The sequence below is a fragment of the Bombina bombina genome, chromosome 3 (assembly GCF_027579735.1).
Source record: "Bombina bombina isolate aBomBom1 chromosome 3, aBomBom1.pri, whole genome shotgun sequence".
NCBI lineage: Eukaryota > Metazoa > Chordata > Amphibia > Anura > Bombinatoridae > Bombina > Bombina bombina.
Window position 1 is genome coordinate 1153204406 of NC_069501.1, and position 20474 is coordinate 1153224879.

At 40.0% G+C, this 20474-nt stretch overlaps 1 protein-coding gene across 2 annotated transcripts in view; it reads left to right on the top strand.

Moving 5' to 3' along the window:
- The window catches only part of LOC128654564 (protein NPAT), a 118593-nt gene that overhangs the window by 67741 nt on the left and 30378 nt on the right, over positions 1–20474 (top strand). For both annotated transcript variants that reach the window (XM_053708548.1, XM_053708549.1), the window contains one exon: positions 13–1461. In XM_053708548.1, coding sequence (XP_053564523.1) covers positions 13–1461 — 1449 coding nt within the window. The remainder of the gene's footprint in view (positions 1–12; positions 1462–20474) is intronic.

The following is a 20474-nucleotide window of genomic DNA, read 5'->3' on the forward strand; positions in this document are numbered from 1 at the left end:
TTTCTTTTGTAGTAAACTCGGCATCTGACATTAACCCAGCGGATGTGCATATGAAGGAAAAAGAGAATCCAGATTCATCAAAGTGCATCTCCCCCAGTGCCAGCTCACAAAAGACCACTTCTGTGTCGAAAACTTGTGAAAGTGAAAAAACATTGGCAATGGATCAGAGCTTAATTACTGAAAATGACCAAATTACTGTAGATTCCAACAGCAATATGGATATAATAGAAAATGAAGAAATAGTGAAGTCCAAGGATTCTCACACTGCTTTACCGCAACAAGCTGCTTCACAATCCCAGGACAACGAAATGACCAATATGTCTAATACTCATGGAAATGAAACAGAGATGTCTTTAGATGAGAATACTTCAGCCACTACTAATGACCAAATTATTCAAACAACCAAATTAAATGAAAAGACCTGTATGGAATCATCACAAACACACACAAGCCAGATGGCAGCTGAAGAAGAGGGTCTTCAAGCGACTCCGGAGGAGGCAGATGTGACTGGCAAAGCCACAAAGCAGTGCAGGAAGGAAGATGAGGAGGTTACTGATTTAGATTCTGCTGAAGTTCCACTATTTAAAAGTAGAAGTCTTGAAGAGGATGACACACCAGAAGAATTAATCACAATATCAAATGATGACGATTTTATTCATGAAACACCAGTTAAAGACTTAATTGTGGATAATTCCAGTACTTCTAGCGACAAAGAGCTGAAAGAAAAAGAGAAAATGTTTGATAACCCAGAAAATCAAAATAATACACTTTTGAAGAACAATACAGAAACTGTAACTATTATTCCTTCTGAACACCATTTACCATCTGTGTCTGCAGGAAATGAGTCTGCAAATGTGGTTGTGGATTCTCTACCCAGCAGCAGTATAGCAGGGTCAGTCTCCTGCAGCCAAACTACAGATACATCAAATATAGTGACACTAAACATCATCTCTGAAGATGTGACAAGTGTTACAGAGTTAAGTAATGCAGTTAAAGGTATATGTGGAGAAAATATTCCAGTTTTGATATTGTCATCTCCAACCAAACCTCAAGATGGCAATTATATAGACCTAACACAGACCTGTTTTGTGGAAGAGACCGTTGATTCTTCCGTTTCAGGGAACCAAAGCTATACAGTGTCTCAGTCACAGGAAGCCTCAACTAATGCAGTTAATATCCTTGCAGAAGACTGTACTGTGTTCTCTGTTGCTGGCACTTCAAACCTCTCCAGTGATGGAGGACTCGTACAGATAGTCCCAGCTACAAGCTCTACCTTTGCACCTACTAACAGCATTTTTATAAGTTCATGTATGACAAATAACAGTACTGGAAACCAGTCTAATATAATTATGTTACCAAAAACGTCAGCTACTGCTACCCCAAAGCAGCCATGTATTTTCCAGACCCCTCCGAGGCAAAGCAGCTTGTACGGCCGGGCTATTTCTCCAAAGATAACACCAGGTATGTACATGTTTCTATATGATAAAGAGATATGGTATTGCTATTTAAGATGAACGTGCTATTATACAAAACCAACCTTAATATAGCTAGGGAGTCATTAGAGGAACATTGATGTATCACAGCCTGAGCTTTAAAACTCAGTCCAGCTTTGAAAATAAATTGCTGCCAATCGATAAGTTACTCCCGTAATTTTAAATTGCTCACCAGACCTCTGTTCCAGAAAGATATTTCCACTTAAACAATTTAATTCAAATTTAAAGAAATTCATTTTCAACCACAAACCTATCTTATCCCAATTTCAATTTTAGTAGAGACTCCATTGGATGAGATACAAGATAGGTTAAGGCTCTCAATCTAGCCAATTCCTTTATTTCTGATGCTAACATGCAAGTTAGACTAGGAGCCAAGATGTCTGGCTTCACGGTCCTAGCCCGCAGGACATTGTGGCTAAAATCTTGCTCAGCTGATGTTACCTCTAAGTCCAAGCTTCTGGCGCCTCCTTACAAGGGGAAGACCTTGTTTGGACCTGGTCTGGTAGAAATAATTTCTAATATTAGGGGTGGAAAAGGGTCTTTTCTACCGCAAGACAAGAAGAACAGACTAAATGGACGTCAAAGTAATTTTCGTTCCTTTCATAACTTCAAATGTCAAGTCTTCCTCTCCCTCTTCCAAGCAGGAGCAGTCCAAGTCTTCTTGGAAGCTCAATCAGTCTTGGAATAAGGGGAAGCAATTAAAGAAACTGAGTCTAAGTCAGCATGAAGGGTCGGCCCCCGGTCCAGGTTTGGATCAAGTAAGGGGCAGACTTTACCTGTTTTGTCAAGCATAGAGACGAGATGTCGCAGATCCTTGGGGTATCTCAGGGTTACAAAATAGAATTCAAATCTTTCACTCCCAGGGGCAGGTTCCACCTCTCAAGATTATCCGTAGACCAGGTAAAAAGATAGGCATTCTTGAACTGCGTTCAGGACCTTTCCTCCCTGGGAATGATTGTTCCTGTTCCAGTAAGGGAACAGGGTCTAGGATTCTATTCAAATCTGTTTGTGGTGCCCAAAAAAAATTGAACTTTTTCGACTCATTTTAGACCTAAAGTTCCTCTACAAGTTTCTCAGGGGTACCATCCTTCAAAATGGAAATCATTCCTTTCATTCTTCCTTTGGTCCAAGAGGGTCAGTTCATGACGACCATAGACTTAAAGGATGCGTATCTTCATGTTCCCATCCACAGGGATCATCACAAATTCCTGAGATTCACCTTTCTAGACAAACACTTTCAGTTTGTGGCTCTTTCGTTTGGCCTTGTCATAGCTCCCAGAATTTTCTCAAAGGTTCTGGGGGCTCTCTTGGCAGTGATCAGGTCTCGGGGAATTGCAGTGGGGCCATATCTGGACGACCTATTGGTTCAGGCGCCATCTTTTCAACAAGCAAACTCTCATTTAGAGATCTTGTTGTCTTTTCTACATTCCCATGGTTGGAAAGTGAATCTGGAAAAGAGTTCCCTTGTTCCAGCTACAAGGGTGGTTTTCTTGCGGACCATAATAGATTCCCTATGAAACCTTTTCTGACAGAGGTCAGAAAATCCCAAATTCCCTCCTCTTGCCTCTTTTCAGTCCATTGTTCGGCCATCAGTGGCTCAATGTATGGAGGTAATTGGTCTGATGGTCACTTCCATGGACATCGATTCCATTTGAGAGCTCATTATGCATGCTCCAACAATGGAACCAACCATTCGGATCTGTTTGAGGATAGATCTAGACCAGTCGACAAGAGACACTCTCCCGTGGTGGCTTTCTCAGGACCATCTGTCTCAGGGCACATGCTTCCAGAGACCTTCCTGGGTGATTGTGACCACTGACGCCAGCCTGCTAGACTGGGGAGCAGTCTGGGACTTGTTAAAGGCGCATGGACTATGGACTCGGGAGGAGTCTGCTCTCCCCATAAACATTTTGGAGTTGAGTGCGATTGACAATGCTCTGATGGCTTAGCCTCAATTGTCCTTAGCCCGGTTTATCAGGTTTCAGTCAGACAACATCACCTCAGTGGCTTACATCAACCAACAGGGAGGAACTCTGAGTTCCTTAGCCATGAAGGAGGTGGCACGGATTATATTTAGTGGGTGGAAGCTCACAATTGTTGTCTATCTGCTATCCACATTCCTGGAGTGGACAACTAGGAAGCGAATTTCCTGAGCAAGCACACATTTCATCCTTAGGAGTGGGCTCTCCACTTGGAGGTGTTCTCCAGGTTAACCCTCAAATGGGGGGTGCTGGAGTTGAATCTGATGTCGTCTCGGCAGAACGCCAAGCTTCCAAGGTACGGTTCAAGGTCAAGAGATCCTCAGGCCGCTCTGATAGATTCTCTGGCGGTTCCTTGGGATTTCAGTCTAGCATACCGGTTTCTTCCGTTTCAGCTCCTTTCACAAGTTATTGCTCGTATCAAACAAGAGAGAGCATCAGTAATTCTAATAGCTCCTGCATGGTCTTGCAGGATCTGGTATGCTGAACTAGTGAAGTTTCTTCTCCGCCGCCTTGGGAGTTGCCTCTGAGGAAGGACCTTCTAACTCAGGGTCCATTCCTCCATCCAAATCTTGTTTCTCTGAAGCTGACTGCTTGGAGATTGAACGCTTAGTTCTGTCCAAGCGTGGATTTTTTTGAGTCGTCATTGAGACTATGATCCAGGCTTGCAAGCCTGTTACTCGAAAAAAAAAAATTCTTAAGGTATGGTGTAAATACCTTTTTATTGGTGTGAATTTTTTCTCCAGGAAGGTCTGGAGAAAGGGTTGACAGTCAGTCAGTTCTCTGAAAGGTCAGATCTCTGCATTATCTATTTTGTTACACAAGCATCTGGTGGATGTGCCAAGTATGACACGCCTTTTTTTTTATGCTCGGAGGGCTATGCTGTTTGCATTTTTTCCCTATTCCTGAAACTGCCATATAAGGAAATTTGATAATTTTGCTTTATATGTTGTTTTTTTTCTCTTACATTTGCAAGATGTCTCAATATGATCCTGTCTCAGAAACCACTGTTGGAACCCTGCTGCCTGATAACAGTTCTACCAAAGCTAAGTGTATCTGTTGTAAATTAGCGGAGATTATATCCCCAGCTGTAGTATGTAACAGTTGTCATGATAAGCTTTTACATGCAAATAATGTATCCATCAGTTCTAGTACAATGCATGTTGTTCCTTCAACATCTAATTTACATGATATCCCTGTGAATATAAAAGATTTTATTGCTGATGCGATTCAGAAGGCTTTGTCTATCCCGCCTTCTAATAAACGTAAAAGGTCTTTTAAAACTTCTCATAAAGTTGATGAAATTTCAAATGACCGACAAAGTACTGAATTATCCTCCTCTGATGAGGATCTATCTGGTTCAGAAGATCGTACCTCAGATATTGACACTGACAAATCTACTTATCTCTTTAAGATGGAGTATATTCGTTCCTTGTTAAGAGAGGTGTTGATTACTTTGGATATTGAGGAAACTAGTCCTCTTGATACTAAAACTAGTAAACATTTAAATTCTGTTTATAAACCTCCTGTGTTTACTCCGAGTTTTTTTCCAGTTCCTGATGCTATTTTTGATATGATTTCAATGGAATAGGCCTGGTACTTCTTTTATTCCTTCTTCTAGGTTTCAAAAGTTGTTTCCTTTGCCAGCTGCTAGATTGGAGTTTTGGGTAAAAATCCCCAAAGTTGATAGGGCTATTTCTTTTTATTTTATTTTTTTTAAACGATTTTATTAAAGAAATTAAATTTGCATACATTTAGGTTTAGACAAGTATAACTGAGACATGTTATCAAGTTATGTATACAATATTCAAACATGCAATAGTGGAAAACATTTCTCTGTATCCCAATGCACAATATATTAATAAATGCATATAAAGACTACAAGGGCTACTAATGTACCAGTATACCGGCTCTAACCTAGAATATATTATCTTGATAGACAGTTTTTCATTTGTATCTAAAGGTTGTGGCTAAGTGTACGCTGTAGAAAATAAGACAGACATCAAACTCCGTATGGGTCAGTATGTGTCAAAGTAGGCACAAGTATCTTGTCATTTGCGTAGGTTATGTGTCATCTAGGGATCGACAGAGGTCATATTCAGATATTCCTCCCATAGAAAGTGCATTGAATGGTAATCATCTTGTCTATGTGTTTGTGTATAGTGATATTTTTCTAACTCTAGATTATATGTAACTGTGCGCCTCCAAACCTCTATCGTAGGAAGGTCCATTCTTTTCCAGTGTAATGGTATTAATCTTTTAGCTGTATTTACCATTATTGTCAAAAGCGATATTCGTTACTTACATTTTATCTTAGGGAAATTATTAAAAAGTAAGACCTGTATATCAAAAGGTATGGGTATATTCAATGCTTGCTCAACCTCTTTCTTAATTGCTTTCGGACATTGCCACCAGATATGGTGTGGGGTTCCACTACTTTGGCAACCCCTCCAGCATGTTGCGGGGGGTATTAGGAAATAGCTGGTGCAGGCGTGTAGTACCATCTGCACAGCAGTTTGAGGTTCATTTCCAGCACGGAAATCGAAGAGGAAGATTTGCTCATATGTTTAAATATGTCATACCATATTTGTTCTGGCTATCAAGTTCTCTTTCCCATTTATTGACATAGGATGGTAGAGTTTATAGTGGGGCAGTTGAAGCTGTTTATGTACTATGGAGAGTATGCCTTTATTTGGCAGTGGGTTAATGCACACATTTTCGAAGGGGGTCTGAGGACGAGTAAAGTGTGGTTTAGATGGGTGTGCTGAGAGAAAGTGTACCAGTTGTGAATATGCTAACCAATATTGCAGTCTATGTCCGCACCTGGCGACAAGGTCTGCTTGTGGTTTGAGAATCGTTAATGGTTACCGCCTGTGACTCATGTATTCTAATATTTAATGGGAAGGCTGCATTTCCTTCTATCGGGGTCAAGGGAGAATGTATTGTGGAGATACCCTATGTTGTCGTATAATTTTGTCCCATACTTTATAAGTTTCTCGGGTTGAAGTTGTCTGGGAGCAATCTCTGATTGGGAGGGAGCCAACAGTTCCCACATATATTATTATTGTTGGTCAAATGGTTTTCCAATTGGACCCATTGTTTATTCATAGCATGTTTACACCAATCTACCACCCTGGACATAAAAGTAACTACTCTTATAAAGTTGTATGTTGGATGCTCCTATACCTCCTAGTTTTCTTGGCCTATATAATGTAGCTGTGGCTATGCGTGGGCGTTTATTTGCCCAAATAAAGTTATTTAGTGCTTTCTGTAGCCTGTGGATTAGTGAGTCAGGAAGGGGTATGGGTAAGGTTTGTAATAAATATATTATTTTAGGTAATATGATAATTTTGATTGCATTAAGTCTCCCTAACCATGATAGAATTGGAACTGTTGCTGTAGGTTTGCTAAGGTTGTTGGTGTTAGATTAATATGTAATAATTCAGATTTTGTAATGTTTATGCTAAAGTTCGAGTATCTCCCATATGCTTCTAGTATATCGATCAGAGCAGGGATTGTTGAGTCTAAATTCGTAAGGGTAAAAAATATATCATCCGCGCATAGTGTGATTTTATACTCTACTGAGCCTATTTTGTGCCCTGTAATAGTACTATTATTCCTTATGTAAGAGGCTAAGATTTCCATTGACAGGACAAAAAGTAGCAGTGATAAGGGGCATCCTTGTCTGGTTCCGTTATTAATTTGAAATGGATATGAGAAGGAGTCATTTAGTTTAACTTTTGCCTGGGGCGCATTTTATATAATGCAAATATCTTCATTATTAGTTCTTGGTCAAATCCAAATTTAAATAAGGTTTGTTTCAAAAATGCCCAATCAAAGGCTTTTTCCGCGTCCATAGATATGAACGCGGAGGGAACTTGGTATTTATGGGCGTACTCCATGAGAGTCAAGATTTTAGTAGTGTTGTCTCTGGCTTCACGTGTATCAATGATGGAAGAATTAAATTAATTGGGGTCGCAAAGATCTTTGCATATAATTTGATATCTACATTAAGTAGGGAAATTGGGCGAAAATTTGCTGTAGTGTTTGGCTGTTTGCCCGGCTTTGGGAGCACCGATACTTGCGCCTCAAGCATTGAGGGTGGGAATGGATTTTCTTCTGTAACCTCATTAAAGATTTGGACAAGGTGTGGGACAAGAATTAAGGAGAAAGCTTTATAGTATTTAGCTGACAAGCCATCTGTGCCTGGGCTTTTCCCGTTAGGCAAGTTAGTTATTGCATACTGGAGTTCCTGTGTGGTTATGGGCCTTTTCAGGGTTTGTAATTGTTCTGAGGTAATTTTGGGGACTTGACAGTGGTTGATATATTTACGGAGGTTAGAAAGGTGTTCCTCAGTTTTGGGGGTTTTGGAAATATTCTAGAGCTCCGTATAGTAGTCTTGAAAGACGCGGAGAATCTCTTTAGTAGTGTAAAGGGGGGACTTGCATTTTGGCCTATGAATCTCATATATAAATGATTTGAATCTTTTCTTTTTTTAATGCGCGTGCTAACAATTTGCCTGCCCTGTTGTTCTCGTAATAAAACTTATAATTTGTTTTTTTATGTAGGATTTGATATTCTATTTCTAGGAAATTATCTAAAGCTTTGCGGGCTTCATGATAATCCTGTGCTAATATGGGATCATTTGGATTGCGTTTTAATGTGTGGTCTAATTTTGCGAATGTTTCTGTGAGATCTTTATACTGTTGGCGAATTTGTTGTTGTTGCAGAGCTTTGAGTTTTATCAATTCTCCTAATTACGCTTTTATGTGTTTCCCATAGTATATAGTTATCTGTAACTGAATTGATGTTGTGTGTAAAATAGTCTGTTATAAATGTGGATAGTTTATTTAGAGAGTTTGGGTTATTTAATAGGGTTTCGTCCAATTTCCAACTAAAGGGTTCTAGATGCGTTTCAGGCCAAGAAAAGTTTAGCATTACTGCTGAGTGATCAGTCCATGAAGTTGGTGAGATCTCGCAGCGGCGTAAAGTAGCTAGGCCTTTTTGATTAGTGAATATATGGTCTAATCTGCTGTAAGATTTATTAGGGTTTGAAAAAAAGGTATAATCTTTTTCTATCTGTGTGTATAAAACGCCAGATGTCGTATTGATTGAGATTTTTCCACAAAATCATGGAAGTTTTCTTAAATACCGAAATTTTAGGGTTGGAGCTGTCTTTTTGCGGCTGTAAAGGAAAATTGAAATCTCCGGCTAAATATATGGGACCAACTGCGAGGTCCAAAATTTTCTTAAATATGTTCTGAAAAAAGGAAGCCTGCTTAAGGTTTGGGGCATATATATATATTTACCAGCGTTACAGGTCTGCCATATAGGAGTCCCATTAACCCCAGGAATCTGCCATCCCTATCTTTGCTTGTGCTAGTATATTAATTAGAAAAGATCTACCATTTACACTAACTCCTGCTTTTTTGTTAGGCCCAGAGCTGTGGTAATGCGTTGTGAATGTTTTCACAAAATATTTGGGTTTCCTTATTATGTTTAAAATGTGTTTCCTGCAAGAAAAGGATATCAGCTCGTCTTTTGGATAAGTCTAATATTGCTTTGGAGTGTTTGTGGGGTGAGTTTAGGCCTTTGGCATTCTGTGTCAGTAGTGTGAGTGAACGTGTGTCCTTACCTACAGATTGCGGCATCTTAACCTAATATAGTAAACATAGATGTCTGGAAGTCAGCACGGTATCTGGTACGTAGTCTCTGCACTGTAACGTTAGGAAAACAGCTTTTCTGCAAAACAAATCCACTCTAATATAGACATTGTAAACAGTAAATACAAACAAATAAACTAACATGATATTGAACTGTAACCTGAACATAAGTTCAAAACTCTCCTCCTAATGTAGGGCATATTGAGAGTGGTATTTGGGGGATTCGACAATTAATTGTAATTGCAAGCCTCTTTGCCATAACTAAATGGTAATTATCTATTCTGGCTAACTAATATTATGGACTGTTAAGTCACACATTCTGTAAACCTATATAACCAACAAACCAGTATCGGAATTTATCTTTCATTCAAACCTCCTTAAACACATCTTAAAATCTTGTATCTGTGTCCATATAGATTCAAGGGGTTGTGCTAGAGTGACTTGGGCTGGGGACACTATTCCTCTGTGGTGTGGCAGCTGCGGTGTTCCCTTTCTTGGCAGATACCATACGCCAAGTTGGTGCTTTTCCAAGTGGTCGCTTGGTGGTAGGCAATATCGTCTCTGCCGCAGGTTCTGTCCCTACAGGATCTAGTCCCAAGGATAGACAAAAAACAGAAATTTCCTCTGGTGTCTTACAAATGAGTCTGGTGTTGTTTCTGAGGACCTATATTTGTGCTGGGAATCCCCATCTGTACGGGATCTTTTTGTTCAGTAAATACGTCGTAAGGGGTGCAAATTCTTTCCTTTCTTTCATGTAATTAGCAAGAGTCCATGAGCTAGTGACGTATGGGATATACATTCCTACCAGGAGGGGCAAAGTTTCCCAAACCTCAAAATGCCTATAAATACACCCCTCACCACACCCACAAATCAGTTTTACAAACTTTGCCTCCTATGGAGGTGGCGAAGTAAGTTTGTGCTAGATTCTACGTTGATATGCGCTCCGCAGCAGGTTGGAGCCCGGTTTTCCTCTCAGCGTGCAGTGAATGTCAGAGGGATGTGAAGAGAGTATTGCCTATTTGAATTCAATGATCTCCTTCTACGGGGTCTATTTCATAGGTTCTCTGTTATCGGTCGTAGAGATTCATCTCTTACCTCCCTTTTCAGATCGACGATATACTCTTATATATACCATTACCTCTACTGATTCTCGTTTCAGTACTGGTTTGGCTTTCTACTACATGTAGATGAGTGTCCTGGGGTAAGTAAGTCTTATTTTCTGTGACACTCTAAGCTATGGTTGGGCACTTTTATATAAAGTTCTAAATATGTGTTTAAACATTTATTTGCCTTGATTCAGGATGTTCAACGTTCCTTATTTTCAGACAGTCAGTTTCATATTTGGGATAATTCATATGAATAATTCAATTTTTTCTTACCTTAAAATTTGACTTTTTTTCCTGTGGGCTGTTAGGCTCGCGGGGGCTGAAAATGCTTCATTTTATTGCGTCATTCTTGGCGCGGACTTTCTTGGCGCAAAAATTTTCTTGTCATTTCCGGCATCATACGTGTTGCCGGAAGTTGTGTAATTTTTTGACGTTTTGCGCCAAAAAATGTCGGCGTTACCGGATGTGGCGCCAAAAGCATTTAGGCGCCAAATAATGTGGGCGGCTTTTTTGGCGCTAAAAAATTTGAGCGTCATTGTTGTCTCCACAATATTTAAGTCTCATTATTTATTGCTTCTGGTTGCTAGAAGCTTGTTCATTGGCATTTTTTTCCCATTCCTGAAATTGTCATTTTAAGGAATTTGATCAATTTTGCTTTATATGTTGTTTTTTCTATTACATATTGCAAGATGTCTCAGATGGACTCTGAATCAGAAGCCACTTCTGGAAAAATGCTTAACTGAGTTTCAGTTCTACCAAAGCTAAGTTCATTTATTTTAAATGTTATAAATGTTTATCTTTAGCTATAGTTTGTAATAAGTTATTATGTTATACTTTTACATGCGGAATCCATTAGTATTTATGCTTTATATATTTTCTTTTTCTTACAAGAAATATTTAGAAGACTTATAAGAAATATTTTTCTGATTCTATGCCCCATGGCAGAACATGCTGTAATCGGAGATGTCATCGCAGAAAATGCAGCATGTCTGCAGAAAGAATAGGACACGTACAGGAACTGTTAGCACTTTCATTTTGAAGCACTGCTCAATATTTAGAGTGTTCTCTTCAAACAGCAATATGCTCTTGGCTGCACTGTGTAGGTTTTCCTTAACACAGTGCATCCAGAGAAAAGTGCTGTTTGAAGAGAACAGTCAAATATGGAGAGTGTTAACACACTACAATTGAGCAGGTGATTTAGCGAATTCCATGGCAGAATGTGAAGAAAAGTTCTGCCTCTGGGATTCTATGTTAAAGGCATTGTCTGACTTCGTGCCTTCTAATAAAATTTTTAGGTCTTTTTTCACTTCTTTTTCAATTATTGAAGTTTCAAATGACCAACAACATACTGATTTATCCTTCTCTGATGATGTTTTTTTCTCTTTCAGAAATTTTCTTCATCAGATATTGACACTAACAAATCTACTTTTTTATTATTTTTCTATTATTAAAGTACATTTGTTCTTTGTTGAAAAGGTGTTGATTATTTTGGATATTAAGGTAACTAGTTCTTTAAGACTAGCTGACATTATTTCTGCCTATTTATTTCTTCTGTGTTTTCAGAGGTTTTCTTTCCAATTCCCTATATTAGGGAATGGAATAGGCTGAGAATTTTCTTTTATTCCTTCTTCAAAGGTTTTAAACTATATTCTTTGCCAGCAGTTAAACTCATTTTGGTTCTCCAATTTATTGGGGCTATCTCTAATTCTACTAATTATGCTATTGTTTCTATAGCAAAATAGTATTTATTTTCCTTTAGATAGTTGTATCTTATTTATGGAAAATTATTTAGTTTCAGGTACTTTTCTTGGTCCTGTGATTTATTTGGATATTGCAATTGCTTCATTTTCTCTGTTTACTTTAAGATCAAGTATCAGATTATGATTTATTTTAGCATTGTTAAAGGGACTACATTTACTAGACTAGGTGCTGTTGCATTTGTCTTGTTGTTTTGCATTTATTGATTATGCAAGTCCACTGTATTGGCTGGTCCTTTAACTGGACTATCATGCTAATAATTTCATTTGTGTCTTAATTTTATTGAATATTTTCGCAAATGAGCGTTAATCTATGTCTTTAGCTTTTTTAGCTAGAAGAATTTTGTGATTTTTAAAAATAAAAAAATCCATATTTCTTTTGTTCTAAGATAATCAATTATTTGTTTTATAATTGGATTCAATTCTTAACTGTTACTCTGGGCTTCAAGGTTGAGTTCTAAGACTGTAACTTTAAGCTTATACTGGTTTGGTTGTTCTTATTAAGGAACGAATTCCTGAGTTCTTTCCCAAGTAGCATGTCTATAATTGGAGTTCGAAATCAGCTCCCTAATTTTACGATGTACGTGCTGTATTGTTCTAAGATAATCAATTATTTGTTTTATAATTGGATTCAATTCTTAACTGTTACTCTGGGCTTCAAGGTTGAGTTCTAAGACTGTAACTTTAAGCTTATACTGGTTTGGTTGTTCTTATTAAGGAACGAATTCCTGAGTTCTTTCCCAAGTAACATGTCTATAATTGGAGTTCGAAATCAGCTCCCTAATTTTACGATGTACGTGCTGTATTCCAGCTTGGCTGGTAAGGGGCAGGTTAAGGCTTCTTTGAAATTTATTTTGTCCAAATTTCTTTGATTTTATTCCAGTAAGGCTAACACTTTCTTTAACTGTGTTTCTGTCCTATATATTTTGGGTACTGTTGAAGCATGGCTGGGCACCCATGGGGTTCAAGCGCTGCTCAGACCTGGAATCTTCTGGGGTATTTCTTCCAGTTCCTTTTTGAGGAACCGGGTTTTGGAGTTTTATTCAAACTATTTTGCCTTTTTATGGTCATTGATAGCATTATTTATTTTCATTAGATACAATAAATGCATATTTTCATTTTTCTGTTTTCATTCAGATTATTTTCTGAGGATGCGGAATCTCATATGATTCACTTACTCTTCAGGACATAGTTAGAGGATCTTCTTTTCAAAAGCTCTTGATTCCTCACACAAGGGTCACCTTTTTTAGGTTTCCAGATAGTTTGTGTCACTGTCCTTGTCTCTATCAGACAAGGGATAATGTTATTGGGTTCCGTCTATCGGTACCTTTAGTCTCTATTTCCTTCAGTTGCTATATATGCATAGAAGTTTTAGGTCTTATGGCCACAGCATTGGATTCAATTCCCTTTGCTCATTTTCACTAGAAAGAACCTTTCCAGTCTTTTATAAGTGTTGTTTCTTCAAGAACATGGTTGGAGGATCAATTTACCAAAAAGTTTGATTCCTCAGACAAGGGTAACCTTTTTAGGTTTCCTGATAGATTCAGTGTTCTTGATTCTGTCTCTGACGGACAAGAGGCGTCTGAAATTGGTTTCAGCTTATCGAAACCTTCAGTCTCAATCTTTCCCTTCGGTAGCCTTATGCATGGAAATTCTAGGTCTTATGACTGATGCATTGGACGCGATCCCCTTTGCTCGTTTTCACATGCGACCTCTTCAGCTCTTTATGCTGAACCAGTGGTGCAGGGATTATACAAAGATATCTCAATTAATATCTTTGAAACCAATTGTTCGACACACTCTGACGTGGTGGACAGACCACCATCGTTTAGTTCAGGGGCTTCTTTTGTTCTTCCAACCTAGTCTGTGATCTCAACAGATGCAAGTCTGACAGGTTGGGGAGCTGTATGGGGGTTTCTGACAGCACAAGGGGTTTGGGAATCTCAGGAGGCGAGATTACCAATCAACATTTTTGGAACTCCGTGCAATTTTCAGAGCTCTTCAGTCGTGGCCTCTTCTAAAGAGAGTCGTTCATTTGTTTCTAGACGGACGATGTCACAACCGTGGCATATGTCAATCATCAAGGAGGAACTCACAGTCCTCTGGCTATGAAAGAAGTCTCTCGAATACTTGTATGGGTCGGAATCCAGCTCCTGTCTAATTTCTGCGGTTCATATCCCAGGTATAGACAATTGGGAAGCGGATTATCTCAGTCGCCAAACGCTACATCCGGGCGAATGGTTTCTTCACCCAGAGGTATTTCTTCAGATTGTTCAAATATGGGGACTTCCAGATATAAATCTGATGGCTTCTCATCTAAACAAGAAACTTCCCAAGTATCTGTCCAGGTCCAGGGATCCTCAGGCGGAAGCAGTGGATGCATTATCACTTCCTTGGAAGTATCATCCTGCCTATATCTTTCCGCCTCTAGTTCTTCTTCCAAGAGTAATCTCCAAGATTCTGAAGGAATGCTTGTTTGTTCTGCTGGTGGCTCCAGCATGGCCTCACAGGTTTTGGTATGCGGATCTTGTCCGGATGGCCTCTTGCCAACCGTGGACTCTTCCGTTAAGACCAGACCTTCTGTCACAAGGTCCTTTTTTCCATCAGGATCTCAAATCCTTAAAATTGATGGTATGGAGATTGAACGCTTGATTCTTAGTCAAAGAGGTTTCTCTGACTCTGTGATTAATACTATGTTACAGGCTCGTAAATCTGTATCTAGGAAGATATATTATCGAGTCTGGAAGACTTACATTTCTTGGTGTCTTTCTCATCATTTTTTCCTGGCATTCTTTTAGAATTCCGAGAATTTTACAGTTTCTTCAGGATGGTTTGGATAAAGGTTTGTCTGCAAGTTCCTTGAAAGGACAAATCTCTGCTCTTTCTGTTCTTTTTCACAGAAAGATTGCTAATCTTCCTGATATTCATTGTTTTGTTCAAGCTTTGGTTCGTATAAAACCTGTTATTAAGTCAATTTCTCCTCCTTGGAGTTTGAATTTGGTTCTGGGGGCTCTTCAAGCTCCTCCGTTTGAACCTATGCATTCACTGGACATTTAATTACTTTCTTGGAAAGTTTTGTTTCTTTTGGCCATCTCTTCTGCTAGAAGAGTTTCTGAATTATCTGCTCTTTCTTGTGAGTCTCCTTTTCTGATTTTTCATCAGGATAAGGCGGTGTTGCGGACTTCTTTTAAATTTTTACCTAAGGTTGTGAATTCTAACAACATTAGTAGAGAAATTGTGGTTCCTTCATTGTGTCCTAATCCTAAGATTTCTAAGGAGAGATCATTGCATTCTTTGGATGTAGTTAGAGCTTTGAAATATTATGTTGAAGCTACTAAGAATTTCCGAAAGACTTCTAGTCTATTTGTTATCTTTTCCGGTTCTAGGAAAGGTCAGAAGGCCTCTGCCATTTCTTTGGCATCTTGGTTGAAATCTTTAATTCATCATGCTTATGTCGAGTCGGGTAAAACTCTGCCTCAAAGGATTACAGCTCATTCTACTAGGTCAGTTTCTACTTCCTGGGCGTTTAGGAATGAAGCTTCGGTTGATCAGATTTGCAAAGCAGCAACTTGGTCCTCTTTGCATACTAAATTCTTCCATTTTGATGTGTTTTCTTCTTCTGAAGCAGTTTTTCGTAGAAAAGTTCTTCAGGCAGCTGTTTCAGTTTGATTCTTCTGCTTATAATTTCAGTTTTTTTCATTATAAGATTTAAACTTTATTTTGGGTGTGGATTATTTTCACCGGAATTGGCTGTCTTTATTTTATCCCTCCCTCTCTAGTGACTCTTGCGTGGAAGATCCACATCTTGGGTATTCATTATCCCATACGTCACTAGCTCATGGACTCTTGCTAATTACATGAAAGAAAACATAATTTCTTCTGTTAAGTGTGATCAGTCCACGGGTCATCATTACTTCTGGGATATTACTCCTCCCCAACAGGAAGTGCAAGAGGATTCACCCAGCAGAGCTGCATATAGCTCCTCCCCTCTACGTCACTCCCAGTCATTCTCTTGCACCCAACGACTAGATAGGATGTGTGAGAGGACTATGGTGATTATACTTAGTTTTATATCTTCAATCAAAAGTTTGTTATTTTAAAATAGCACCGGAGTGTGTTATTACCTCTCTGGCAGAGTTTGAAGAAGAATCTACCAGAGTTTTTGCTATGATTTTAGCCGGAGTAGTTAAGATCATATTGCTGTTTCTCGGCCATCTGAGGAGAGGTAAACTTCAGATCAGGGGACAGCGGGCAGATGAATCTGCATAGAGGTATGTAGCAGCTTTTATTTTCTGACAATGGAATTGATGAGAAAATCCTGCCATACCGATATAATGTCATGTATGTATACTTTACACTTCAGTATTCTGGGGAATGGTACTTCACTAGAATTACACTGTAAGAAGTACATAAAGCTGTTTTAATAACTAGAAATTATGTTTAACGTTTTTGCTGAAATGTAAAATCGTTTTCATTTGCTGAGGTACTGAGTGAATAAATGTTTGGGCACTATTTTTCCACTTGGCAGTTGCTTAATCTTTTTTCTGACAGTTTCTGTTCTCTCTCACTGCTGTGTGTGAGGGGGAGGGGCCGTTTTTTTGGCGCTTTTGCTACGCATCAGATATTTCAGTCAGCAGCTCATTGTATTTCCTGCATGATCCGGTTCATCTCTACAGAGCTCAGGGGTCTTCAAAACTTATTTTGAGGGAGGTAATTTCTCTCAGCAGAGCTGTGAGAATTATAGTTGACTGAGATAAAAAACGTTTATTCTGTAATTTGTTTCCTGCTTTCAGAATTTGTTATCTTTGCTAATGGGATTAAACCTTTGCTAAAGTTGTGTTGTTTACAAGGATTGAGGCTATAACTGTTTCAATTTATTAATTTTTAACTGTCATAGATCTTCTGTGCTTCTTAAAGGCACAGTACGTTTTTAATATTATTCTAATTGAATTGTATTCCAAGTTGCAAGTTTATTTGCTAGTGTGTTAAACATGTCTGATTCAGAGGAAGATACCTGTGTCATTTGTTGCAATGCCAAAGTGGAGCCCAATAGAAATTTATGTACTAACTGTATTGATGCTACTTTAAATAAAAGTCAATCTGTACAAATTGAACAAATTTCACCAAACAACGAGGGGAGAGTTATGCCGACTAACTCGCCTCACGTGTCAGTACCTGCATCTCCCGCTCGGGAGGTGCGTGATATTGTAGCGCCGAGTACATCTGGGCGGCCATTACAAATCACATTACAGGATATGGCTACTGTTATGACTGAGGTTTTGGCTAAATTACCAGAACTAAGAGGTAAGCGTGATCACTCTGGGGTTAGAACAGAGTGCGCTGATAATATTAGGGCCATGTCAGACACTGCGTCACAGGTGGCAGAACATGAGGACGGAGAACTTCATTCTGTGGGTGACGGTTCTGATCCAAACAGACTGGATTCAGATATTTCAAATTTTAAATTTAAACTGGAAAACCTCCGTGTATTACTAGGGGAGGTGTTAGCGGCTCTGAATGATTGTAACACAGTTGCAATACCAGAGAAAATGTGTAGGTTGGATAAATATTTTGCGGTACCGGCGAGTACTGAGGTTTTTCCTATACCTAAGAGACTTACTGAAATTGTTACTAAGGAGTGGGATAGACCCGGTGTGCCGTTCTCACCCCCTCCGATATTTAGAAAAATGTTTCCAATAGACGCCACCACACGGGACTTATGGCAAACGGTCCCTAAGGTGGAGGGAGCAGTTTCTACTTTAGCTAAGCGTACCACTATCCCGGTGGAGGATAGCTGTGCTTTTTCAGATCCAATGGATAAAAAATTAGAGGGTTACCTTAAGAAAATGTTTGTTCAACAAGGTTTTATATTGCAACCCCTTGCATGCATTGCGCCGATCACGGCTGCAGCGGCATTCTGGATTGAGTCTCTGGAAGAGAACATTAGTTCAGCTACTCTGGACGACATTACGGACAGGCTTAGAGTCCTTAAACTAGCTAATTCATTCATTTCGGAGGCCGTAGTACATCTTACTAAACTTACGGCGAAGAATTCAGGATTCGCCATTCAGGCACGCAGGGCGCTGTGGCTAAAATCCTGGTCAGCTGATGTTACTTCTAAGTCTAAATTGCTTAATATACCTTTCAAAGGGCAGACCTTATTCGGGCCCGGGTTGAAAGAGATTATCGCTGACATTACAGGAGGTAAAGGCCATGCCCTGCCTCAAGACAGAGCCAAAGCTAAGGCTAGACAGTCTAATTTTCGTTCCTTTCGTAATTTCAAAGCAGGAGCAGCATCAACTTCCTCTGCACCAAAACAGGAAGGAGCTGTTGCTCGCTACAGACAAGGCTGGAAACCTAACCAGTCCTGGAACAAGGGCAAGCAGACCAGGAAACCTGCTGCTGCCCCTAAAACAGCATGAATTGAGGGCCCCCGATCCGGGATCGGATCTAGTGGGGGGCAGACTTTCTCTCTTCGCCCAGGCTTGGGCAAGAGATGTCCAGGATCCCTGGGCGCTAGAGATAATATCTCAGGGATACCTTCTGGACTTCAAATACTCTCCTCCAAGAGAGAGATTTCATCTGTCAAGGTTGTCAACAATCCAGACAAAGAAAGAGGCATTTCTACGCTGCGTACAAGAGCTCTTGTTAATGGGAGTAATCCATCCAGTTCCACGATCGGAACAGGGACAGGGGTTTTACTCAAATCTGTTTGTGGTTCCCAAAAAAGAGGGAACTTTCAGACCAATCCTGGACTTAAAGATCCTAAACAAATTCCTAAGAGTTCCATCGTTCAAGATGGAGACTATTCGGACAATTTTACCTATGATCCAAGAGGGTCAGTACATGACCACTGTAGATTTAAAAGATGCTTACCTTCACATACCGATTCACAAAGATCATTACCGGTACCTAAGGTTTGCCTTCCTAGACAGGCATTACCAGTTTGTGGCTCTTCCATTCGGATTGGCTACAGCTCCAAGAATCTTCACAAAGGTTCTGGGTGCTCTTCTGGCGGTACTAAGACCGCGGGGAATCTCGGTAGCTCCATACCTAGACGACATTCTGATACAAGCTTCAAGCTTTCAAACTGCCAAGTCTCATACAGAGTTAGTACTGGCATTTCTAAGGTCACATGGATGGAAGGTGAACGAAAAGAAAAGTTCACTCGTTCCACTCACAAGAGTTCCCTTCCTGGGGACTCTTATAGATTCTGTAGAAATGAAGATTTACCTGACAGAGGACAGGCTAACAAAACTTCAAAGTGCTTGCCGCACCCTTCATTCCATTCAACACCTGTCAGTGGCTCAATGCATGGAGGTAATCGGCTTAATGGTAGCGGCAATGGACATAGTACCCTTTGCACGCTTACACCTCAGACCACTGCAACTGTGCATGCTAAGTCAGTGGAATGGGGATTACTCAGACTTATCCCCTTCTCTGAATCTGGATCAAGAGACCAGAAATTCTCTTCTATGGTGGCTTTCTCGGCCACATCTGTCCAGGGGGATGCCATTCAGCAGACCAGACTGGACAATTGTAACAACAGACGCCAGCCTTCTAGGTTGGGGTGCCGTCTGGAATTCTCTGAAGGCTCAGGGACAATGGAGTCAGGAGGAGAGTCTCCTGCCAATAAACATTCTGGAATTGAGAGCAGTTCTCAATGCCCTCCTGGCTTGGCCCCAGTTGACAACTCGGGGGTTCATCAGGTTTCAGTCGGACAACATCACGACTGTAGCTTACATCAACCATCAGGGAGGGACAAGAAGCTCCCTAGCTATGATGGAAGTATCAAAGATAATTCGCTGGGCAGAGTCTCACTCTTGCCACCTGTCAGCAATCCACATCCCGGGAGTGGAGAGCTGGGAGGCGGATTTCTTAAGTCGTCAGACTTTTCATCCGGGGGAGTGGGAACTCCATCCGGAGGTCTTTGCCCAAATACTTCGACGTTGGGGCAAACCAGAGATAGATCTCATGGCGTCTCGACAGAACGCCAAGCTTCCTCGTTACGGGTCCAGATCCAGGGATCCAGGAGCAGTCCTGATAGATGCCCTGACAGCACCTTGGGACTTCAGGATGGCTTACGTGTTTCCACCCTTCCCGATGCTTCCTCGATTGATTGCCAGAATCAAACAAGAGAGAGCATCAGTGATTCTAATAGCACCTGCGTAGCCACGCAGGACTTGGTATGCAAACCTGGTGGACATGTCATCCTGTCCACCTTGGTCTCTACCTCTGAAACAGGACCTTCTGATACAGGGTCCCTTCAAACATCAAAATCTAACTTCTCTGAAGCTGACTGCTTGGAAATTGAACGCTTGATTTTATCAAGACGTGGGTTTTCTGAGTCAGTTATTGATACCTTAATACAGGCTAGGAAACCTGTTACCAGAAAGATTTACCATAAGATATGGCGTAAATACCTATATTGGTATGAATCCAAAGGTTACTCTTGGAGTAAGGTTAGGATTCCTAG